Source organism: Coregonus clupeaformis, chromosome 36, assembly GCF_020615455.1.
Source record: "Coregonus clupeaformis isolate EN_2021a chromosome 36, ASM2061545v1, whole genome shotgun sequence".
Taxonomy (NCBI): domain Eukaryota; kingdom Metazoa; phylum Chordata; class Actinopteri; order Salmoniformes; family Salmonidae; genus Coregonus; species Coregonus clupeaformis.
Window position 1 is genome coordinate 10,198,916 of NC_059227.1, and position 22,213 is coordinate 10,221,128.

Here is a 22,213-nt window from a genome sequence, read left to right on the forward strand (position 1 = left end):
AATACCAAATATATCTGATGAATTGCATTAAAAACAATAGGATTACTATTGTCTTGTCATCTTGATAGATCTAAATATATTTAATGATTGCAAATGAATGACTGACATTGTTCATTTTCAGTTTCAACCGTACCACCAACTCTCTACGAATACATGATTGAAATTGAGCTGAACACCACAGACGTTACAGTGATAGATCAACTGAGAGCCATACTGAGAAATGCTAGTTACCCTGTCAGAATCAATAATCTGATACAAATCACTGGTATCAACATCTCTACAGGTAAGACTTCAATGTGCAAATTATTATTTTTAAATGCTTACAGACCGATTAAGTGTACATTTGATTGAGATTTCTAAATCTACTCGAATGTCCTCAGTTTGCTACCCAAATGGTACTGGATTCCAGTGCAGATGTGAGGACCAATATCGTTGGTCATGTGACCAGTGTGTCTCTTATGGGAAATGTGATGACATCACATCTGACACGTGTGGATGTATCAATGCCATTCCTCCAGATGGACAGTACTGCCAGTCGGTTCACAACCAAAGTAAGAACCAACATCCTCACAGATTTGACTTTTGTTAACATTTTCTGATATATGTAACTAACCAATATCCCATTTTCTTCACCTCAAAGACTTTACCGCATGTCCAACAACAACAGCCTCTCCTACAACAGGTAATGTAATACCAAATATATCTGATGAATTGCATTAAAAACAATAGGATTAGTACTGTCTTGTCATCTTGATAGACCTAAATATATTTAATCATTGCAAATGAATGACTGACATTGTTCATTTTCAGTTTCAACAGTACCACCAACTCTCTACGAATACATGATTGAAATTGAGCTGAACACCACAGACGTTACAGTGATAGATCAACTGAGAGCCATTCTGAGAAATGCTAGTTACCCTGTCAGAATCAATAATCTGATACAAATCACTGGTATCAACATCTCTACAGGTAAGACTTCAATGTGCAAATTATTATTTTTAAATGCTTACAGACCGATTAAGTGTACATTTGATTGAGATTTCTAAATCTACTCGAATGTCCTCAGTTTGCTACCCAAATGGTACTGGATTCCAGTGCAGATGTGAGGACCAATATCGTTGGTCATGTGACCAGTGTGTCTCTTATGGGAAATGTGATGACATCACATCTGACACGTGTGGATGTATCAATGCAATTCCTCCAGATGGACAGTACTGCCAGTCGGTTCACAACCAAAGTAAGAAACAACATCCTCACAGATTCGACTTTTGTTAACATTTTCTAATATGTGTAACTAACCAATATCCTCTTTTCTTCACCTCAAAGACTTTACCGCATGTCCAACAACAACAGCCTCTCTTACAACAGGTAATGTAATACCAAATATATCTGATGAATTGCATTAAAAACAATAGGATTACTATTGTCTTGTCATCTTGATATATCTAAATATATTTAATCATTGCAAATGAATGACTGACATTGTTCGTTTTCAGTTTCAACATTACCACCAACTCTCTACGAATACATGATTGAAATTGAGCTGAACACCACAGACGTTACAGTGATAGATCAACTGAGAGCCATACTGAGAAATGCTAGTTACCCTGTCAGAATCAATAATCTGATACAAATCACTGGTATCAACATCTCTACAGGTAAGACTTCAATGTGCAAATTATTATTTTTAAATGATTACAGACCGATTAAGTGTACATTTGATTGAGATTTCTAAATCTACTCGAATGTCCTCAGTTTGCTACCCAAATGGTACTGGATTCCAGTGCAGATGTGAGGACCAATATCGTTGGTCATGTGACCAGTGTGTCTCTTATGGGAAATGTGATGACATCACATCTGACACGTGTGGATGTATCAATGCGATTCCTCCAGATGGACAGTACTGCCAGTCGGTTCACAACCAAAGTAAGAACCAACATCCTCACAGATTCGACTTTTGTTAACATTTTCTAATATGTGGAACTAACCAATATCCTCTTTTCTTCACCTCAAAGACTTTACCCCATGTCCAACAACAACAGCCTCTCCTACAACAGGTAATGTAATACCAAATATATCTGATGAATTGCATTAAAAACAATAGGATTACTATTGTCTTGTCATCTTGATATATCTAAATATATTTAATCATTGCAAATGAATGACTGACATTGTTCGTTTTCAGTTTCAACAGTACCACCAACTCTCTACGAATACATGATTGAAATTGAGCTGAACACCACAGACGTTACAGTGATAGATCAACTGAGAGCCATTCTGAGAAATGCTAGTTACCCTGTCAGAATCAATAATCTGATACAAATCACTGGTATCAACATCTCTACAGGTAAGACTTCAATGTGCAAATTATTATTTTTAAATGATTACAGACCGATTAAGTGTACATTTGATTGAGATTTCTAAATCTACTCGAATGTCCTCAGTTTGCTACCCAAATGGTACTGGATTCCAGTGCAGATGTGAGGACCAATATCGTTGGTCATGTGACCAGTGTGTCTCTTATGGGAAATGTGATGACATCACATCTGACACGTGTGGATGTATCAATGCAATTCCTCCAGATGGACAGTACTGCCAGTCGGTTCACAACCAAAGTAAGAAACAACATCCTCACAGATTCGACTTTTGTTAACATTTTCTAATATGTGGAACTAACCAATATCCTCTTTTCTTCACCTCAAAGACTTTACCGCATGTCCAACAACAACAGCCTCTCCTACAACAGGTAAGGTAATACCAAATATATCTGATGAATTGCATTAAAAACAATTGGATTAGTATTGTCTTGTCATCTTCATAGATCTAAATATATTTAATCATTGCAAATGAATGACTGACATTGTTCATTTTCAATTTCAACAGTACCACCAACTCTCTACGAATACATGATTGAAATTGAGCTGAGCACCACAGACGTTACAGTGATAGATCAACTGAGAGCCATTCTGAGAAATGCTAGTTACCCTGTCAGAATCAATAATCTGATACAAATCACTGGTATCAACATCTCTACAGGTAAGACTTCAATGTGCAAATTATTATTTTTAAATGATTACAGACCGATTAAGTGTACATTTGATTGAGATTTCTAAATCTACTCGAATGTCCTCAGTTTGCTACCCAAATGGTACTGGATTCCAGTGCAGATGTGAGGACCAATATCGTTGGTCATGTGACCAGTGTGTCTCTTATGTGAAATGTGATGACATCACATCTGACACGTGTGGATGTATCAATGCAATTCCTCCAGATGGACAGTACTGCCAGTCGGTTCACAACCAAAGTAAGAACCAACATCCTCACAGATTTGACTTTTGTTAACATTTTCTGATATGTGTAACTAATCAATATCCTCTTTTCTTCACCTCAAAGACTTTACCGCATGTCCAACAACAACAGCCTCTCCTACAACAGGTAATGTAATACCAAATATATCTGATGAATTGCATTAAAAACAATAGGATTACTATTGTCTTGTCATCTTGATAGATCTAAATATATTTAATCATTGCAAATGAATGACTGACATTGTTCATTTTCAGTTTCAACAGTACCACCAACTCTCTACGAATACATGATTGAAATTGAGCTGAGCACCACAGACGTTACAGTGATGGATCAACTGAGAGCCATTCTGAGAAATGCTAGTTACCCTGTCAGAATCAATAATCTGATACAAATCACTGGTATCAACATCTCTACAGGTAAGACTTCAATGTGCAAATTATTATTTTTAAATGCTTACAGACCGATTAAGTGTAATTTTGATTGAGATTTCTAAATCTTCTCGAATGTCCTCAGTTTGCTACCCAAATGGTACTGGATTCCAGTGCAGATGTGAGGACCAATATCGTTGGTCATGTGACCAGTGTGTCTCTTATGGGAAATGTGATGACATCACATCTGACACGTGTGGATGTATCAATGCCATTCCTCCAGATGGACAGTACTGCCAGTCGGTTCACAACCAAAGTAAGAACCAACATCCTCACAGATTTGACTTTTGTTAACATTTTCTGATATGTGTAACTAATCAATATCCTCTTTTCTTCACCTCAAAGACTTTACCGCATGTCCAACAACAACAGCCTCTCCTACAACAGGTAATGTAATACCAAATATATCTGATGAATTGCATTAAAAACAATAGGATTACTATTGTCTTGTCATCTTGATAGATCTAAATATATTTAATCATTGCAAATGAATGACTGACATTGTTCTTTTTCAGTTTCAACAGTACCACCAACTCTCTACGAATACATGATTGAAATTGAGCTGAGCTCCACAGACGTTACAGTGATAGATCAACTGAGAGCCATTCTGAGAAATGCTAGTTACCCTGTCAGAATCAATAATCTGATACAAATCATTGGTATCAACATCTCTACAGGTAAGACTTCAATGTACAAATTATTATTTTTAAATGCTTACAGACCGATGAAGTTTAATTTTGATTGAGATTTCTAAATCTACTCGTATGTCCTCAGTTTGCTACCCAAATGGTACTGGATTCCTGTGCAGATGTGAGGACCAATATCGTTGGTCATGTGACCAGTGTGTCTCTTATGTGAAATGTGATGACATCACATCTGACACGTGTGGATGTATCAATGCAATTCCTCCAGATGGACAGTACTGCCAGTCGGTTCACAACCAAAGTAAGAACCAACATCCTCACAGATTCGACTTTTGTTAACATTTTCTAATATGTGGAACTAACCAATATCCTCTTTTCTTCACCTCAAAGACTTTACCGCATGTCCAACAACAACAGCCTCTCCTACAACAGGTAATGTAATACCAAATATATCTGATGAATTGCATTAAAAACAATAGGATTACTATTGTCTTGTCATCTTGATAGATCTAAATATTTTTAATCATTGCAAATGAATGACTGACATTGTTCGTTTTCAGTTTCAACAGTACCACCAACTCTCTACGAATACATGATTGAAATTGAGCTGAGCACCACAGACGTTACAGTGATAGATCAACTGAGAGCCATTCTGAGAAATGCTAGTTACCCTGTCAGAATCAATAATATGATACAAATCACTGGTATCAACATCTCTACAGGTAAGACTTCAATGTGCAAATTATTATTTTTAAATGATTACAGACCGATTAAGTGTAATTTTGATTGAGATTTCTAAATCTACTCGAATGTCCTCAGTTTGCTACCCAAATGGTACTGGATTCCAGTGCAGATGTGAGGACCAATATCGTTGGTCATGTGACCAGTGTGTCTCTTATGGGAAATGTGATGACATCACATCTGACACGTGTGGATGTATCAATGCCATTCCTCCAGATGGACAGTACTGCCACTCGGTTCACAACCAAAGTAAAAACCAACATCCTCACAGATTTGACTTTTGTTAACATTTTCTGATATATGTAACTAACCAATATCCTATTTTCTTCACCTCAAAGACTTTACCGCATGTCCAACAACAACAGCCTCTCCTACAAAAGGTAATGTAATACCAAATATATCTGATGAATTGCATTAAAAACAATAGGATTACTATTGTCTTGTCATCTTGATAGATCTAAATATATTTAATGATTGCAAATGAATGACTGACATTGTTCATTTTCAGTTTCAACAGTACCACCAACTCTCTACGAATACATGATTGAAATTGAGCTGAACACCACAGACGTTACAGTGATAGATCAACTGAGCGCCATACTGAGAAATGCTAGTTACCCTGTCAGAATCAATAATATGATACAAATCAGTGGTATCAACATCTCTACAGGTAAGACTTCAATGTGCAAATTATTATTTTTAAATGCTTACAGACCGATTAAGTGTACATTTGATTGAGATTTCTAAATCTACTCGAATGTCCTCAGTTTGCTACCCAAATGGTACTGGATTCCAGTGCAGATGTGAGGACCAATATCGTTGGTCATGTGACCAGTGTGTCTCTTATGGGAAATGTGATGACATCACATCTGACACATGTGGATGTATCAATGCCATTCCTCCAGATGGACAGTACTGCCAGTCAGTTCACAACCAAAGTAAGAACCAACATCCTCACAGATTTGACTTTTGTTAACATTTTCTGATATATGTAACTAACCAATATCCTATTTTCTTCACCTCAAAGACTATACCACATGTCCAACAACAACAGCCTCTCCTACAACAGGTAATGTAATACCAAATATATCTGATGAATTGCATTAAAAACAATAGGATTACAATTGTCTTGTCATCTTGATAGATCTAAATATATTTAATAATTGCAAATTAATGAATGACATTGTTCATTTTCAGTTTCAACAGTGCCACCAACTCTCTACGAATACATGATTGAAATTGAGCTGAACACCACAGACGTTACAGTGATAGATCAACTGAGAGCCATTCTGAGAAATGCTAGTTACCCTGTCAGAATCAATGATCTGATACAAATAACTGGTATCAACATCTCTACAGGTAAGACTTCAATGTGCAAATTATTATTTTTAAATGCTTACAGACCAATTAGGGGCATTTTGATTGAGATTTCTAAATCTACTCGAATGTCCTCAGTTTGCTACCCAAATGGTACTGGATTCCAGTGCAGATGTGAGGACCAATATCGTTGGTCATGTGACCAGTGTGTCTCTTATGGGAAATGTGATGACATCATATCTGACACTTGTGGATGTATCAATGCCATTCCTCCAGATGGACAGTACTGCCAGTCGGTTCACAACCAAAGTAAGAACCAACATCCTCACAGATTTGACTTTTGTTAACATTTTCTGATATGTGTAACTAACCAATATCCTATTTTCTTCACCTCAAAGACTTTACCGCATGTCCAACAACAACAGCCTCTCCTACAACAGGTAATGTAAACATTTACATAAATATTCAGACCCTTTACTCAATACTTTATTGAAGCACCTTTGTCAGCGATTGCAGCCTCGAGTCTTCTTGGGTATGACGCTACAACCTTGGCACACCTGTATTTGGGTAGTTTCTCCCATTCTTCTCTGCAGATCCTCTCAAGCTCTGTCAGGTTCGATGGGGAGCGTAGCTGCACAGCTATTTTCAGGTCTCTCCAGAGATGTTCGATCGGGTTCAAGTCCAGGCTCTTGCTGGGCCACTTAAGGACATTCAGAGACTTGAGATTCTGTCTGGCAACTCTACCATAAAGGCCTGATTGGTGGAGTGCTGCAGAGATGGTTGTCCTTCTGGAAGGTTCTCCCATCTCCACAGAGGAACTCTGGAGCTCTATCAGAATGACCATCAGGTTCTTGGCCACCTCCCTGACCAAGGCCCTTAGCCCCCGATTGCTCAGTTTGGCCGGGCCGCCAGCTCTAGGAAGAGTCTTGGTGGTTTCAAACTTGATGATGGAGGCCACTGCGTTCTTGGGGACCTTCAATGCTGCAGACATGTTTTGGTACCCTTCCCCAGATCTGTGGCTCAACACAATCCTGTCTCTACGGACAATTCCTTCGACCTCATGGCTTGATTTTTTCTCTGACAGCCACTGTCAACTGTAGGACCTTATGTAGACAGGTGTGTGCCTTTCCAAATCATGTCCAATCAATTGAATTTACCACAGGTGGACTCCAATCAAGTTGTAGAAACATCTCAAGGATTATCAATGGAAACAGGATTCACCTGAGCTCAATTTCGAGTCTCATAGCAAATGGTCTGAATACTTATGTAAATAAGGTATTTCTGTTTTTTAGAATAAGGTTGTAACATAACAAAATGTGGAAAAACTCAAGGTGTCTGAATACTGTTCAGTAGCCTTTCTGTCTCACACATGGTGCTCATGTACCGCTTGCCATGTGGTAGCGGAGAGAACTGTCTATTACTTGGGTGGCTGGAGTCTTTGAAAACATTTTGGGTCTTCCCCTGACACCGCCTGGTATAGAGGTCCTGGATGGCAGGGAGTTCGGCCCCAGTGATGTAATGGGCCATACGCACCACCCTCTGTAGCACCTTGTGGTTGGATGCCGAGGAGTTGCAATACCAAGCGGTGATCCAGCCAGTCAAGATGCTCTCAATGGTGCAGCTGTAGAACTTTGAGAATTTTGAGGATCTGAGGGCCCATGCCAAATATTTTCAGCCTTCTGAGGGGGAGGCGTTGTCGTGCCCTCTTCATGACTTGGTGTGTTTGGACCATGATAGGTCCTTAGTGATGTGGACACCGAGGAACTTGAAGCTCTCGACCCGCTCCACAACAGCCTAGTCGATGTGAATGGGGGCGTGTTCGGCCCTCTGTTCCCTATAGTCCACAATAAGGTAATTTGTCTTGCCCACGTTGAGGGAGAGGTTGTTGTCCTGGCACCACACTGCCAGGTCTCTGACCTCCTCCCTATAGGCTGTCTCATTGTCATCGGTGATCAGGCCTACCATCGTGTCATCTGCAAACTTAACGATGGAGTTGGAGTCGTATGTGGCCACGCAGTCAAGGGGTAAACAGGGAGTGCAGGAAGGGACTAAGCACCAACCCCTGAGGGGCCCCAGTGTTGAGGGTCAGCGTTGCGATGTGTTGGTGCCTACCCTCACCACCTGGGAACGGCCATTCAGGAAGTCCAAGATCCAGTTGCAGAGGGAGGTGTTCAGTCCCAGGGTCCTTAGCTTAGTGATGAGCTTGGAGGGCGCTATGGTGTTGAACGCTGGGCTGTAGTCAATGAACAGCATTCTCAAGTAGCTGTTCCTTTTGTCCAGGTGGGAAAGGGCAGTGTGGAGTGCAATAGAGATTGTGTCATCTGTGGATCTGTTGGGGCACAATGCGAATTGTAGTGGGTCCAGGGTTTCTGGGATGATGTTGATGTGAGCCATGACCAGCCTTTCAAAGCATTTCATGGTATACAGTTGAAGTCAGAAGTTTCAATTGGAGGTGTACCTGTGGATGTATTTCAAGGCCTACCTTCAAACTCAGTGCCTCTTTGCTTGACATCATGGGAAAATCAAAAGAAATCAGCCAAGACCTCAGAAAAGAAATTGTAGACCTCCACAAGTCTGGTTCATCCTTAGGAGCAATTTCCAAATGCCTGAAGGTACCACTTTCATCTGTACAAATAATAGTACGCAAGTATAAACACCATGGGACCACGCAGCTGTCATACCGCTCGGGAAGGAGACGCGTTCTGTCTCCTAGAGTACTTTGGTGTGAAAAGTGCAAATGAATCCCAGAACAACAGCAAAGGACCTTGTGAAGATGCTGGAGGAAACAGGTACAAAAGTATCTATATTCACAGTAAAACGAGTCCTATATCGACATAACCTGAAAGGCCGCTCAGCAAGGAAGAAGCCACTGCTCCAAAACCGCCATAAAAAAGCCAGACTATGGTTTGCAACTGCACATGGGGACAAAGATCGTACTTTTTGGAGAAATGTCCTCTGGTCTGATGAAACAAAAATAGAACGGTTCGGCCATAATGACCATTGTTATGTTTGGAGGAAAAGGGGGGTAGTTTGCAAGCCGAAGAACACCATCCCAATCGTTAACCACGGGGGTGGCAGCATCATGCTGTGGGGGTGCTTTGCTGCAGGAGGGACTGGTGCACTTCACAAAATAGATGGCATCATGAGGAAGGAAATTTATGTGGATATATTGAAGCAACATCTCAAGACATCAGTCAGGAAGTTAAAGCTTGGTCGCAAATGGCTCTTCCAAATGGACAATGACCCCAAGCATACTTCCAAAGTTGTGGCAAAATGGCTTAAGGATAACAAAGTCAAGGTATTAGAGTGGCCATCACAAAGCCCTGACCTCAATCCTATAGAACATTTGTGGGCAGAACTGAAAAAGTCTGTGCGAGCAAGGAGGCCTACAAACCTGACTCAGTTACACCAGCTTTGTCAGTAGGAATGGGCCAAAATTCACCCAACTTATCGTGGGAAGCTTATGGAAGCCTACCTGAAACATTTGACCCAAGTTAAACAATTTAAAGGCAATGCTACCAAATACTAATTGAGTGTATGTAAACTTCTGACCCACTGGGAATGTGATGAAAGAAATAAAAGCAGAAAATAAATCATTCTCTCTACTATTATTCTGACATTTCACATTCTTAAAATAAAGTGGTGATCCTAACTGACCTAAGACAGGGATTTTCTACTAGGATTAAATGTCAGGAATTGTGAAAAACTGAGTTTAAATGTATTTGGCTAAGGTGTATGTAAACTTCCGACTTCAACATTATATGTGAGTGCTACGGGACAGTAGGCATTTTAGGCAGATTACCCTGGCGATTTTGAGCACTGGGACTATGTTGGTCTGCTTGAAACATGTACATTTTACAGACTGGGTCAGGGAGAGGTTGAAAATGTCAGTGAAGACACTTGCCAGCTGGTCAGCGCATGCTCTGAGTACGCATCCTGGTAATCCGTTTGGCCCTGCAGCCTTGTGAATGGTAACCTGTTTAAAGGTCTTACTCACTTCGGCTACAGAGAGCATGATCATACAGTCGTCTGGAACAGCTGGTGCTCTCACACATGGTTCAGTGTTGCTTGCCTCGAAGTGAACATAGAAGGCATTTAGCTCATCTGGTAGGCTCATGTCACTGGGCAGCTCTCGGCCCGGGTTTCCCTTTCTAATTTGTGATAGTTTGCAAGCCCTGACACATTCGACAAGGATCAGAGCCGGTGTAGTAGGATTCGGTCTTAGTCCTGTATTAACACATTGCCTGTTTGATGGTTCATCAGAGAGTGTATTAGGATTTCTGATAAGCGTCCGGATTAGTGTCCCACTCTTTGAAAGCAGCAGTTATAGCCTTTAGCTCACTGGGGAAGGAGTGCATTTAAAGTTTGATTTGATTTAGTCCTTTTCTTTAACTTAGATTTTTGGTTGAGATGGAGACACGAATCTAACATATCAATTATTCATTTGTAGACAAACTGGAATTCAAGCCAGACTAAGTCAGTGGCACAGATAGAATTATCAAAGCAGAAGACAAATGTCCTTCAAATGTTGATATTTGGTGGTCGACAAGTTAACAAATGATATGTTGGATTAACGTCTCCAACTCAACCAAAATAAGAGTTAAATAATTGGAATAAGCCAGTGGCTCAGAAGCAGTACATACAGTGTACATCACCTTTAAATGTTGATATTTTGTTGCGATGTCAACCAAACACAATTCAATATTACTTTTCTAATACAGTATAGTTTAAAGTTAAGACAATCTTACAAACTAATGTAAAATCAAACCTTAAAATGACTAACACATCCATGGCCACATTTTGAGATTACTCTAACTATACATTTCTTCTTATGTAATCATATAAAGCATGCATGTTCAAGATAGCAGGCATAAGTAGCCACATGTCTGTGTTGCATTAACATGTCACTATCTATCTGTCACAACAGAACTGACACCAGTGACCAGTAGGCTAAGTGCTTTTAAAGGCTAGCAAAAAATACTTTCTGAACTTACTATTAGTTGATATTTATCTGTTTCTACTTCAAACTATCACTATGATGCTTCTCTCTTGGTAGACTCTACTACACATGCAGCCACAACAAAACAGATCACTACAGCTGACCCCACAACACAACTAACCACAGTTACCAGTAAATACAATCAAGTTCTGCTGAATTTTTTTTAATTCTGAATTTCAGTTCTTTATAAATTTGTCACAATGTCTCTCTCTCGCTCTCTCGCTCTCTCTCTCTCTCTCTCTCTCTCTCTTTCTCTCACTCTCTGCTTCAGACTATACAACACCTGAGGCCAGCACTACAGAACAGAGTACTACAGCTGACCCCACAACACAACTGACCACAGTTACCAGTAAATAGTCATTTACAGCTGAAAATGTTTTGTTCTGATCTTCAGTTCATCACACATTTGTCACAATCTCTCTCTCTTTGTCTTGCTCTCTCTCTCACTCTGCTTAAGACTCTACAACACCTGAGGCCAGCACTACAGAACAAATAATTACAGCTGATCCCACAACACAATTGACCACAGTTACAAGTAAATACAATCAAATACTAGTGAAAATAATTTGTTCTGAACTTCAGTTCTTCACACATTTGTCACAATCTCTCTCTATCTCTCTCTCTCCCTCGCTCTCTCACTGTCTGTCTGTCTGTCTGTCTGTCTGTCTGTCTGTCTGTCTGTCTGTCTGTCTGTCTGTCTGTCTGTCTGTCTGTCTGTCTGTCTGTCTGTATGTCTGTCTCTCTCTGTCTGTCTCTCGCTCTCTGCTTTAGATTCTACAACACCTGAGGCCAGCACTACAGAACAAATAACTACAGTTGATCCCACAACACAACTGACCGCAGTTACCAGTAAGTATCATCAGGTTTTGGAGAATAAAACTTGTTTGAAGCAGAGTTCACCACCAAAAGATCTGACACTCAATCATTATGTTTCTTCCCTGCTGTAGACTCTACAACAACTGCACCCACAACAGGACAAAGTCATACAGCTGACCCCACAACACAACTGATCACAGTTACCAGTAAATAAAATCAAGTACTGCTGAAAATAATTTATTCTGAATTTAAGTTCTTCATAAATTTGTCACAAATTCTCTCTCGCTCTCTCTCGCTATCTTTCTCTCTCTTTCTGCTTCAGACTCTACAACACCTGAGGCCAGCACTACAGAACAGAGTACTACAGCTGACCCCACAACACAACTGACCACAGTTACCAGTGAGTGTACGCTAATATATTTTAGTTCAGAACAAAGTTGCATTAAAGTGTCTCTATCTGTCACAACAGAACTGACACCAGTGACCATTAAGCTAAGTGCTTTTAAAAGCTAGCAAAAAATACTTTCTGAACTTAGTATGAGTTTATATTAATCTGTTACTTCTTCAATCTATCACTCTGATGCTTCTCTCTTGGTAGACTCTACTACACATGCAACCACAACAAAACAGATCACTACAGCTGACCCCACAACACAACTAACCACAGTTCTCAGTAAATACAATCAAGTACTGCTAAAAATAATTTGTTCTGAACTTCAGTTCATCACACCTTTTTCACAATTTCTGTCTCTCTCTCCTTTAGACTCTACAACACCTGAGGCCAGCACTACAGCACAAAGTACTACAGTTGATCCCACAACACAACTGACCACAGTTACCAGTAAATACAATCAAGTACTGCTGAAAATAATTTATTCTGAATTTCAGTTCTTCATAAATTTGTCACAATCTCTCTCTTGCTCTCTCTCGCTATCTTTCTCTCTCTTTCTGCTTCAGACTCTACAATACCTGAGGCCAGCACTACAGAACAGAGTACTACAGCTGACCCCACAACACAACTCACCACAGTTACCAGTAAGTGTACGCTAATATATTTTAGTTCAAAACAAAGTTGCATTAAAGTGTCTCTATCTGTCACAACAGAACTGACACCAGTGACCATTAAGCTAAGTGCTTTTAAAGGCTAGCAAAAAATACTTTTTGAACTTAGTATGAGTTTATATTAATCTGTTTCTTCTTCAATCTATCACTCTGATGCTTCTCTCTTGGTAGACTCTACTACACATGCAGCCACAACAAAACAGATCACTACAGCTGACCCCACAACACAACTAACCACAGTTCTCAGTAAATACAATCAAGTACTGCTAAAAATGATTTGTTCTGAACATCAGTTCATCCCACCTTTTTCACAATTTCTGTCTCTCTCTCTGCTTTAGACTCTACAACACCTGAGACCAGCACTACAGAAAAAATAACTACAGTTGATCCCACAACAAAACTGACCGCAGTTACCAGTAAATACAATCATGTTCTGCTGAAAATAATTTGTTCTGAATTTAAGTTCTTCATAAATTTGTCACAAATTCTCTCTCGCTCTCTCTCGCTATCTTTCTCTCTCTTTCTGCTTCAGACTCTACAACACCTGAGGCCAGCACTACAGAACAGAGTACTACAGCTGACACCACAACACAACTGACCACAGTTACCAGTAAGTGTACACTAATATATTTTTGTTCAGAACAAAGTTAAATTAAAGTGTCTCTATCTGTCACAACAGAACTGACACCAGTGACCATTAAGCTAAGTGCTTTTAAAGGCTAGCAAAAAATACTTTCTGAACTTAGTATGAGTTTATATTAATCTGTTACTTCTTCAATCTATCACTCTGATGCTTCTCTCTTCGTAGACTCTACTACACATGCAGCCACAACAAAACAGATCACTACAGCTGACCCCACAACACAACTAACCACAGTTCTCAGTAAATAAAATCAAGTACTGCTAAAAATAATTTGTTCTGAACTTCAGTTCATCACACCTTTTTCACAATTTCTGTCTCTCTCTCTGCTTTAGACTCTACAACACCTGAGACCAGCACTACAGAAAAAATAACTACAGTTGATCCCACAACAAAACTGACCGCAGTTACCAGTAAATAAAATCAAGTACTGCTGAAAATAATTTGTTCTGAATTTAAGTTCTTCATAAATTTGTCACAAATTCTCTCTCGCTCTCTCTCGCTATCTTTCTCTCTCTTTCTGCTTCAGACTCTACAACACCTGAGGCCAGCACTACAGAACAGAGTACTACAGCTGACCCCACAACACAACTGACCACAGTTACCAGTAAGTGTACACTAATATATTTTAGTTCAGAACAAAGTTGCATTAAAGTGTCTCTATCTGTCACAACAGAACTGACACCAGTGACCATTAAGCTAAGTGCTTTTAAAGGCTAGCAAAAAATACTTTCTGAACTTAGTATGAGTTTATATTAATCTGTTACTTCTTCAATCCATCACTCTGATGCTTCTCTCTTCGTAGACTCTACTACACATGCAGCCACAACAAAACAGATCACTACAGCTGACCCCACAACACAACTAACCACAGTTCTCAGTAAATACAATCAAGTACTGCTAAAAATAATTTGTTCTGAACTTCAGTTCATCACACCTTTTTCACAATTTCTGTCTCTCTCTCTGCTTTAGACTCTACAACACCTGAGACCAGCACTACAGAAAAAATAACTACAGTTGATCCCACAACAAAACTGACCGCAGTTACCAGTAAATAAAATCAAGTACTGCTGAAAATAATTTGTTCTGAATTTAAGTTCTTCATAAATTTGTCACAAATTCTCTCTCGCTCTCTCTCGCTATCTTTCTCTCTCTTTCTGCTTCAGACTCTACAACACCTGAGGCCAGCACTACAGAACAGAGTACTACAGCTGACCCCACAACACAACTGACCACAGTTACCAGTAAGTGTACACTAATATATTTTAGTTCAGAACAAAGTTGCATTAAAATGTCTCTATCTGTCACAACAGAACTGACACCAGTGACCATTAAGCTAAGTGCTTTTAAAGGCTAGCAAAAATACTTTCTGAACTTAGTATGAGTTTATATTAATCTGTTACTTCTTCAATCTATCACTCTGATGCTTCTCTCTTCGTAGACTCTACTACACATGCAGCCACAACAAAACAGATCACTACAGCTGACCCCACAACACAACTAACCACAGTTCTCAGTAAATACAATCAAGTACTGCTAAAAATTATTTGTTCTGAACTTCAGTTCATCCCACCTTTTTCACAATTTCTGTATCTCTCTCTGCTTTAGACTCTACAACACCTGAGGCCAGCACTACAGCACAAAGTACTACAGTTGATCCCACAACACAACTGACCGCAGTTACCAGTAAGTATCATCAAGTTCTGGAGAACAGAACTTGTCTGAAGCAGAGTTCACCACCAAAAGATCTGACACTCAATCATTATGTTTCTTCCCTTATGTAGACTCTACAACAACTGCACCCACAACAGGACAAAGTCCTACAGCTGACCCCACAACACAACTGACCACAGTTACCAGTAAATACAATCAAGTACTGCTGAAAATAATTTATTCTGAATTTCAGTTCTTCATAAATTTGTCACAATCTCTCTCTTGCTCTCTCTCGCTATCTTTCTTTCTCTTTCTGCTTCAGACTCTACAATACCTGAGGCCAGCACTACAGAACAGAGTACTACAGCTGACCCCACAACACAACTGACCACAGTTACCAGTAAGTGTACGCTAATATATTTTAGTTCAGAACAAAGTTGCATTAAAGTGTCTCTATCTGTCACAACAGAACTGACACCAGTGACCATTAAGCTAAGTGCTTTTAAAGGCTAGCAAAAAATACTTTCTGAACTTAGTATGAGTTTATATTAATCTGTTACTTCTTCAATCTATCACTCTGATGCTTCTCTCTTGGTAGACTCTACTACACATGCAGCCACAACAAAACAGATCACTACAGCTGACCCCACAACACAACTAACCACAGTTCTCAGTGAATACAATCATGTACTGCTAAAAATAATTTGTTCTGAACTTCAGTTCATCACACCTTTTTCACAATTTCTGTTTCTCTCTCCTTTAGACTCTACAACACCTGAGGCCAGCACTACAGCACAAAGTACTACAGTTGATCCCACAATACAACTGACCGCAGTTACCAGTAAGTATCATCAAGTTCTAGAGAACAGAACTTGTCTGAAGCAGAGTTCACCACCAAAAGATCTGACACTCAATCATTATGTTTCTTCCCCTCTGTAGACTCTACAACAACTGCACCCACAATAGGACAAAGTACTACAACTGACCCCACAACACAACTGACCACAGTTACCAGTAAATACAATCAAGTACTGCTGAAAATAATTTTTCTGAATTTCAGTTCTTCATAAATTTGTCACAATCTCTCTCTCGTTCTCTTTCTCTCTCTTTCTCTCTCTTTTTGCTTTAGACTCTACAACACCTGAGGCCAGCACTGCAGCGCAAAGTACTACAGCTGACCTCACAACACAACTGACCACAGTTACAAGTATGTAGGCTAATATATTTTAGTTCAGAACAAAAATGCATTTTGGTTGTCACTATCTGTCACAATATAACTGACTACAGTGACAAGGCTAAGAGCTTTTGAAGGCTAGCAAATATTACTTTCTATTCTTTTTATGAGTTTTTGTTCATCTGCTTCTTCAGTTTATCACTATGTTATTTCTCTCTTGGTGGACACCACATCTACAGTAACTACTAAATCAACACCAGCATTAACTACAAAAACAACACCACCACCACCAACAACAACAACAATACGACCACCACCACCACCACCACCAACAACAACAACAACAACAGCAACAACAACAATAACAACTACTGCAAACCAAGCTGGTATGTGTAAGAATATAATATGTTTCTGAGCACTGCTAAATTAATCCTGATTATGCCATGGTTATGAAAGATCATGAATTAATAATGAAAAATGATGAATGAGAAGGTTGCAGAGGCTACAACAAAACATGCTAACCTCTCACCATTAGCAAACGCATTTTGGGGGGGTATGATCTTTGTGCCTCTGTTAATTTTTCAGTCATCATTATTCACGATTCATTCATGATTATCCATAATCATGGTATCACCCACATTAATGTAGAAGTGTTCAGAGACATACAATAAAAGTGTCTCCAAAATGGCACAATACAATATTCACCATTCAGTTCCTATTGGGCAAAATATAATCTGAAACACAACCAAAACATTCTGCAAATGCATGCAACGAGTTTGTAGAGTCACAAGCTTGATTTAGTCATTGAGTGCAAGGAATATGGGAACAAATACTACACTTTTGATTACTTTACTACACTATAAGTACATTTTTCCAAATACTTATGACTTTCTCAAATGGGGGGACTAGATACATAAAGTGCTTTAATTTCTACACGGTAAAACAGATATGTATGTAAATACCCTCAAATAAAAGGAGACATTATGTACTGTCGCCTCATATGAAACATTTGATCTCACTTCCAAAAGGCTTGAGTATAAAACCAAATGTAACTTTTTAGCTTCACTGTCCAAATACATATGGAGGGGAGTGTATAATAGGATATACAGTATAGGTAGCAACAATTCCATTCCATTTAAGCATGTTTGTCATTCTTCTTATTTTGTTTCAGATATTCTGTTGTTGGCAATGTCCTTCAAAATGATTGAAGATTTCACTAGCGACCTAAATGATGAAAATAGTGACAAATACAAAAAGTACAAAGGCGATATTGAACCAGTTGTAAGTAAATGACTCAACCTACTGTTGGCACAAGTAAATAATCAGATGCATTAAATAACTATCCATCCAATTATCTAACCAGGGTACATTTTCAGTGTGATAATTATGAATGTATATATACAAAAGTATGTGGACACCCCTTCAAATTAGTGGATTCGGCTATTTCAGCCACACCTGTTGCTGACAGGTGTATAAAATCGAGCACACAGCCATGCAATCTCCATAGACAAACATTGGCAGTAGAATGGCTTTACTGAAGAGCTCAGTGGCTTTCAACGTGGCTGTTATTGTGAAGTGGAAACGTCTAGAAGCAACAACGGCTCAGCCGCACACAAGCTCACAGAATGGGACTGCCAAGTGCTGAAGCGCGTAGCGCGTAAAAATCGTCTGTCCTTGGTTGCAACACTCACCACCGAGTTCCAAACTGCCTCTGGAAGCAACGTCAGCACAAGAACTGCTCGTCGGGAGCTTCATGAAATGGGTTTCCATTGCCGAGCAGCCGCACACAAGCCTAAGATCACCATGCGCAATGCTAAGCGTCGGCTGGAGTGGTGTAAAGCTCGCCGCCATTGGACTCTGGAGCAGTGGAAACGCGTTCTCTGGAGTGATGAATCACGCTTCACCATCTGGCAGTCCGATGAACTAATCTGGGTTTGGTGGATGCCAGGAGAACGCTACCTGCCCGAATGCATAGTTCCAACTGTAAAGTTTGGTGGAGGAGGAATATTGGTCTGGGGCTGTTTTTCATGGTTCAGGCTCATTAGTTCCAGTGAAGGGAAATCTTAACGCTACAGCACACAATGACATTCTAGACGATTCGATGCGTCCAACATTGTGGCAACAGTTTGGGGAAGGCCCTTTTCTGTTTCAGCATGACAATGCCCCCGTGCACAAAGCGAGGCCCGTACAGAAATGGTTTGTCAAGATCGTTGTGGAAGAACTTGACTGGCCTGCACAGAGCCCTGACCTCAACCCCATCAAACACCTTTGGGATGAATTGGAACGCCGACTGCGAGCCAGGCCTAATTGCCCAATATCAGTGCCTGACCTCACTAATGCTCTTGTGGCTGAATGGAATCAAGTCCCCACAGCAATGTTCTAACATCTAGTGGAAAGCCTTCCCAGAAGAGTGGAGGCTGTTATAGCAGCAAAGGCCGGACCAACTCCATATTAATGCCCATGATTTTGAAATGAGATGTTTGACGAGCAGGTGTCCACATACTTTTGGTCATGTAGTGTATTAGAAATATTGCCCTTTTTTTTTACATTATCAATATCATTATCTCACACAGATCCAGGAGCAGTATAGGAAGAACATGCCAGGGTTTATTTCAGCAGCATTGACAAGTTTCAGGTAGGTTTTCTGTGTCCACTGTTGTTATGGAAGTAAGCTGTTTCCATTCAACATGTATTTATTTCTGTATTCTCTCTTTGGTTCCTATTAACAGCCCTGGAAGTGTTATAGTCAACTGTGATGTTAGGACCACAGTTGCAGACCCCACTGCAATTACCAATGCTAATGCTGGAGTTGCAAAATCACTTCCAGCTGTTTATCAAGTTGATGTTAGCTCTTTCAATATTATTTATAACAGTAAGTCCGTAAAAACCTTCTCATATCACATTATTGCAAATTCTAATGACCAAAAGAAAGATGCTTTAAATATCGGTCTAAAAAACTGTTTACCACGAATGTCTCAATCTATTCCTAGGTAACCCAGCATTAAGTTATACACCAACTCCCATTTACTCTGGTGGCACCATGACCCTGGAGTGTGGACCTCGTCCTGATACTGTAAATATGGGCACTATTAAAAACGTTGAGTGGAAACGAAAGGGAAGAGTTTTAACATCGACTGGAAGGTTCACCATCTATACAGATTCCTTGATATCACAAAAGACAAAACTTGATATCAGAAATGTAATTGCTGATGATGATGGTAAGTCGAAGAGTTCATATTTTATGCTTATTTAAAAAAAATACAATTAAAATACCCTGGCAGGAAAGCAGGAGTCTATAATCCAAATATTATCAATTGTGTAATGACAGTTTTATTATATTTTTTAATCGCTGTTAGATTTTGGTTTCTATAAGATTGAAATCTCAAAACCCAGATCGTACCCACCCAAAGTTACAGAGGACAAAGGATGATAATGTTTTCTGTCCAGGTATTGTTTCTTGACTCAGCAATGTCAATATTGTTTCATCCCAGGGAAATATGAATGCACTCTGAAGAGTGACTTAATCTATTTCTACCAAATGGGTCAAATTGACATCAAAGATGCTCCCGTTATTCAAACGATGACAGAAATCAATATCCAATGTAAGGTGGGGAAAATTGAGTCACTGGAGTGTTGTGTGCAGACTCCCTATAAACTCCTGTGGAAAGAAGGGAATACAGAATTGGTCACATGTAAGTGTTAGTTGATAATCAGACTTCCTTTTCAATATGACAAGAGACCAAATAAATTAATGCATAAACCATGTTGTCTACATTTTATACATGTATTATTTATAGATGAGAGTCCTGGAAATTGCATTAAGTATGACTATACAATTCAAAACTGTGATGGACAAGTCAAAGAAGTCACATTAACATGCCAAGTCAAAGACCCAACAGCATATGAAAAGACTGCAAAATTGACTATTTTCACAGAAGGTAAGTACAGTATTTGCAGTTTTTGAATACTCCCACTGGTTGTTGTTGAGATTTTAGTTTAAATTTTTTTAACAAAATATGTTTTCTAGATATTGCTTGCCAGGACAATGAATATGGTAGTGGCCGAGTTAAAGACACATCAGTGGCAGCATGTGCTGAAGGTGAGGATGGAAGTAAGACAGCAATTTGTGAAAGCAATGGAAAATGGAGACTTCAGAGTGACACTTGTGTCTTGACTGCAATCAATGAGCTACTGACCTCATCTAAGGTAATACTTTTTAATAACACCTACCATGATTAGTAAACCCTAGCAACCATTGTCTTAACTGTATTTATACTTTGGAGCATGATTTTCTGTTGTATTTATCAATTTGAAGGAAAACTAACTCCTATGACTTGAGAATTTTTTGTAAGCAATAATTATATTTATTTATTTTCAAACTTGATCCACAGTATCATGTTTCTCTTAGGTGTCCTAAATTGAAGTGTATGACATACAGTATATTGTCTAAGTATAATCATATCTTCCTCTGCAGGAATTGGAAGAAGCAATGGTTGAAGGATTTTTAACAAAACTTAGTGATACCTCTGGAAATCTAAAGAGCAAAATCGTTAATTCAACTGCAACTATTTCGACCATTGTTGATATTCTGAGCATTGTTGCAAATATTTCAAAGAATATCAGCCAGTCTGAGATAAAGGTATGTTGAATACAAACAAAACAAGCACAGATAGTGCAAGAGATTAACAGAAAAAGTGAACGAAACTAAAGTATATAAAAGTTCACTTGGTTTCAGTATACAGTACCAGTCAAAAGTTTGGATACACCTACTCATTCAAGGGTTTTTCTTTATTTTTACTATTTTCTACATTGTAGAATAATAGTGAAGACATCAAAACTATGAAATTACACATATGGAATCATGTAGTAACCAAAAAAGGGTTAAAGAAATCTAAATATATTTTCTATTTGAGATTCTTCAAAGTAGCCACCATTTGCCTAGATGACAGCTTTGCACACTCTCGGCATTCTCTCAACCAGCTTCACCTGGAATGCTTTTCCACCAGTCTTGAAGGAGTTCCTACATATGCTGAGCACTTGTTGGCTGCTTTTCCTTCACTCTGCGGTCCAACTCATCCCAAACCATCTCAATTGGGTTGAGGTCGGGTGATTGTGGAGGCCAGATCATCTGATGCAGCACTCCACCACTCTCCTTCTTGGTAAAATAGCCCTTACACAGCCTGGAGGTGTGTTGGGTCATTGTCCTGTTGAAAAACAAATGATAGTCCCACTAAGCGCAAACCAGAAAGGATGACGTATTTCTGCAGAATGCTTTGGTAGCCATGCTGGTTAAGTGTACCAGCAAAGAACCCCCACACCATCACACCTCCTCCTCCATGCTTCACGGTGGGAACCACACATGCGGAGATCATCCGTTCAGCTACTCTGCGTCTCACAAAGACATGGTGGTTGGAACCAAAAATCTCA

At 39.4% G+C, this 22,213-nt stretch overlaps 1 protein-coding gene across 1 annotated transcript in view; it reads left to right on the forward strand.

Annotated features, from left to right (window-relative positions):
- adgrf6 (adhesion G protein-coupled receptor F6) overlaps positions 1-22,213 on the forward strand; it is a 52,169-nt gene that overhangs the window by 24,166 nt on the left and 5,790 nt on the right. The window contains exons 79-138 of the mRNA XM_045211173.1: positions 122-283; positions 381-551; positions 641-682; positions 811-972; positions 1,070-1,240; positions 1,330-1,371; positions 1,500-1,661; positions 1,759-1,929; positions 2,019-2,060; positions 2,189-2,350; positions 2,448-2,618; positions 2,708-2,749; positions 2,878-3,039; positions 3,137-3,307; positions 3,397-3,438; positions 3,567-3,728; positions 3,826-3,996; positions 4,086-4,127; positions 4,256-4,417; positions 4,515-4,685; positions 4,775-4,816; positions 4,945-5,106; positions 5,204-5,374; positions 5,464-5,505; positions 5,634-5,795; positions 5,893-6,063; positions 6,153-6,194; positions 6,323-6,484; positions 6,581-6,751; positions 6,841-6,882; positions 11,713-11,790; positions 11,899-11,976; positions 12,213-12,290; positions 12,389-12,463; positions 12,580-12,657; positions 13,021-13,098; positions 13,215-13,292; positions 13,658-13,735; positions 13,852-13,929; positions 14,295-14,372; positions 14,489-14,566; positions 14,932-15,009; positions 15,126-15,203; positions 15,401-15,475; positions 15,568-15,645; positions 15,744-15,818; positions 15,935-16,012; positions 16,376-16,453; positions 16,552-16,626; positions 16,742-16,819; positions 17,026-17,082; positions 17,137-17,172; positions 17,958-18,067; positions 19,360-19,421; positions 19,516-19,658; positions 19,777-20,004; positions 20,278-20,478; positions 20,584-20,724; positions 20,814-20,992; positions 21,261-21,425. Coding sequence (XP_045067108.1) covers positions 122-283; positions 381-551; positions 641-682; positions 811-972; positions 1,070-1,240; positions 1,330-1,371; positions 1,500-1,661; positions 1,759-1,929; positions 2,019-2,060; positions 2,189-2,350; positions 2,448-2,618; positions 2,708-2,749; positions 2,878-3,039; positions 3,137-3,307; positions 3,397-3,438; positions 3,567-3,728; positions 3,826-3,996; positions 4,086-4,127; positions 4,256-4,417; positions 4,515-4,685; positions 4,775-4,816; positions 4,945-5,106; positions 5,204-5,374; positions 5,464-5,505; positions 5,634-5,795; positions 5,893-6,063; positions 6,153-6,194; positions 6,323-6,484; positions 6,581-6,751; positions 6,841-6,882; positions 11,713-11,790; positions 11,899-11,976; positions 12,213-12,290; positions 12,389-12,463; positions 12,580-12,657; positions 13,021-13,098; positions 13,215-13,292; positions 13,658-13,735; positions 13,852-13,929; positions 14,295-14,372; positions 14,489-14,566; positions 14,932-15,009; positions 15,126-15,203; positions 15,401-15,475; positions 15,568-15,645; positions 15,744-15,818; positions 15,935-16,012; positions 16,376-16,453; positions 16,552-16,626; positions 16,742-16,819; positions 17,026-17,082; positions 17,137-17,172; positions 17,958-18,067; positions 19,360-19,421; positions 19,516-19,658; positions 19,777-20,004; positions 20,278-20,478; positions 20,584-20,724; positions 20,814-20,992; positions 21,261-21,425 — 6,620 coding nt within the window. The remainder of the gene's footprint in view (positions 1-121; positions 284-380; positions 552-640; positions 683-810; positions 973-1,069; positions 1,241-1,329; positions 1,372-1,499; positions 1,662-1,758; positions 1,930-2,018; positions 2,061-2,188; positions 2,351-2,447; positions 2,619-2,707; positions 2,750-2,877; positions 3,040-3,136; positions 3,308-3,396; positions 3,439-3,566; positions 3,729-3,825; positions 3,997-4,085; positions 4,128-4,255; positions 4,418-4,514; positions 4,686-4,774; positions 4,817-4,944; positions 5,107-5,203; positions 5,375-5,463; positions 5,506-5,633; positions 5,796-5,892; positions 6,064-6,152; positions 6,195-6,322; positions 6,485-6,580; positions 6,752-6,840; positions 6,883-11,712; positions 11,791-11,898; positions 11,977-12,212; positions 12,291-12,388; positions 12,464-12,579; positions 12,658-13,020; positions 13,099-13,214; positions 13,293-13,657; positions 13,736-13,851; positions 13,930-14,294; positions 14,373-14,488; positions 14,567-14,931; positions 15,010-15,125; positions 15,204-15,400; positions 15,476-15,567; positions 15,646-15,743; positions 15,819-15,934; positions 16,013-16,375; positions 16,454-16,551; positions 16,627-16,741; positions 16,820-17,025; positions 17,083-17,136; positions 17,173-17,957; positions 18,068-19,359; positions 19,422-19,515; positions 19,659-19,776; positions 20,005-20,277; positions 20,479-20,583; positions 20,725-20,813; positions 20,993-21,260; positions 21,426-22,213) is intronic.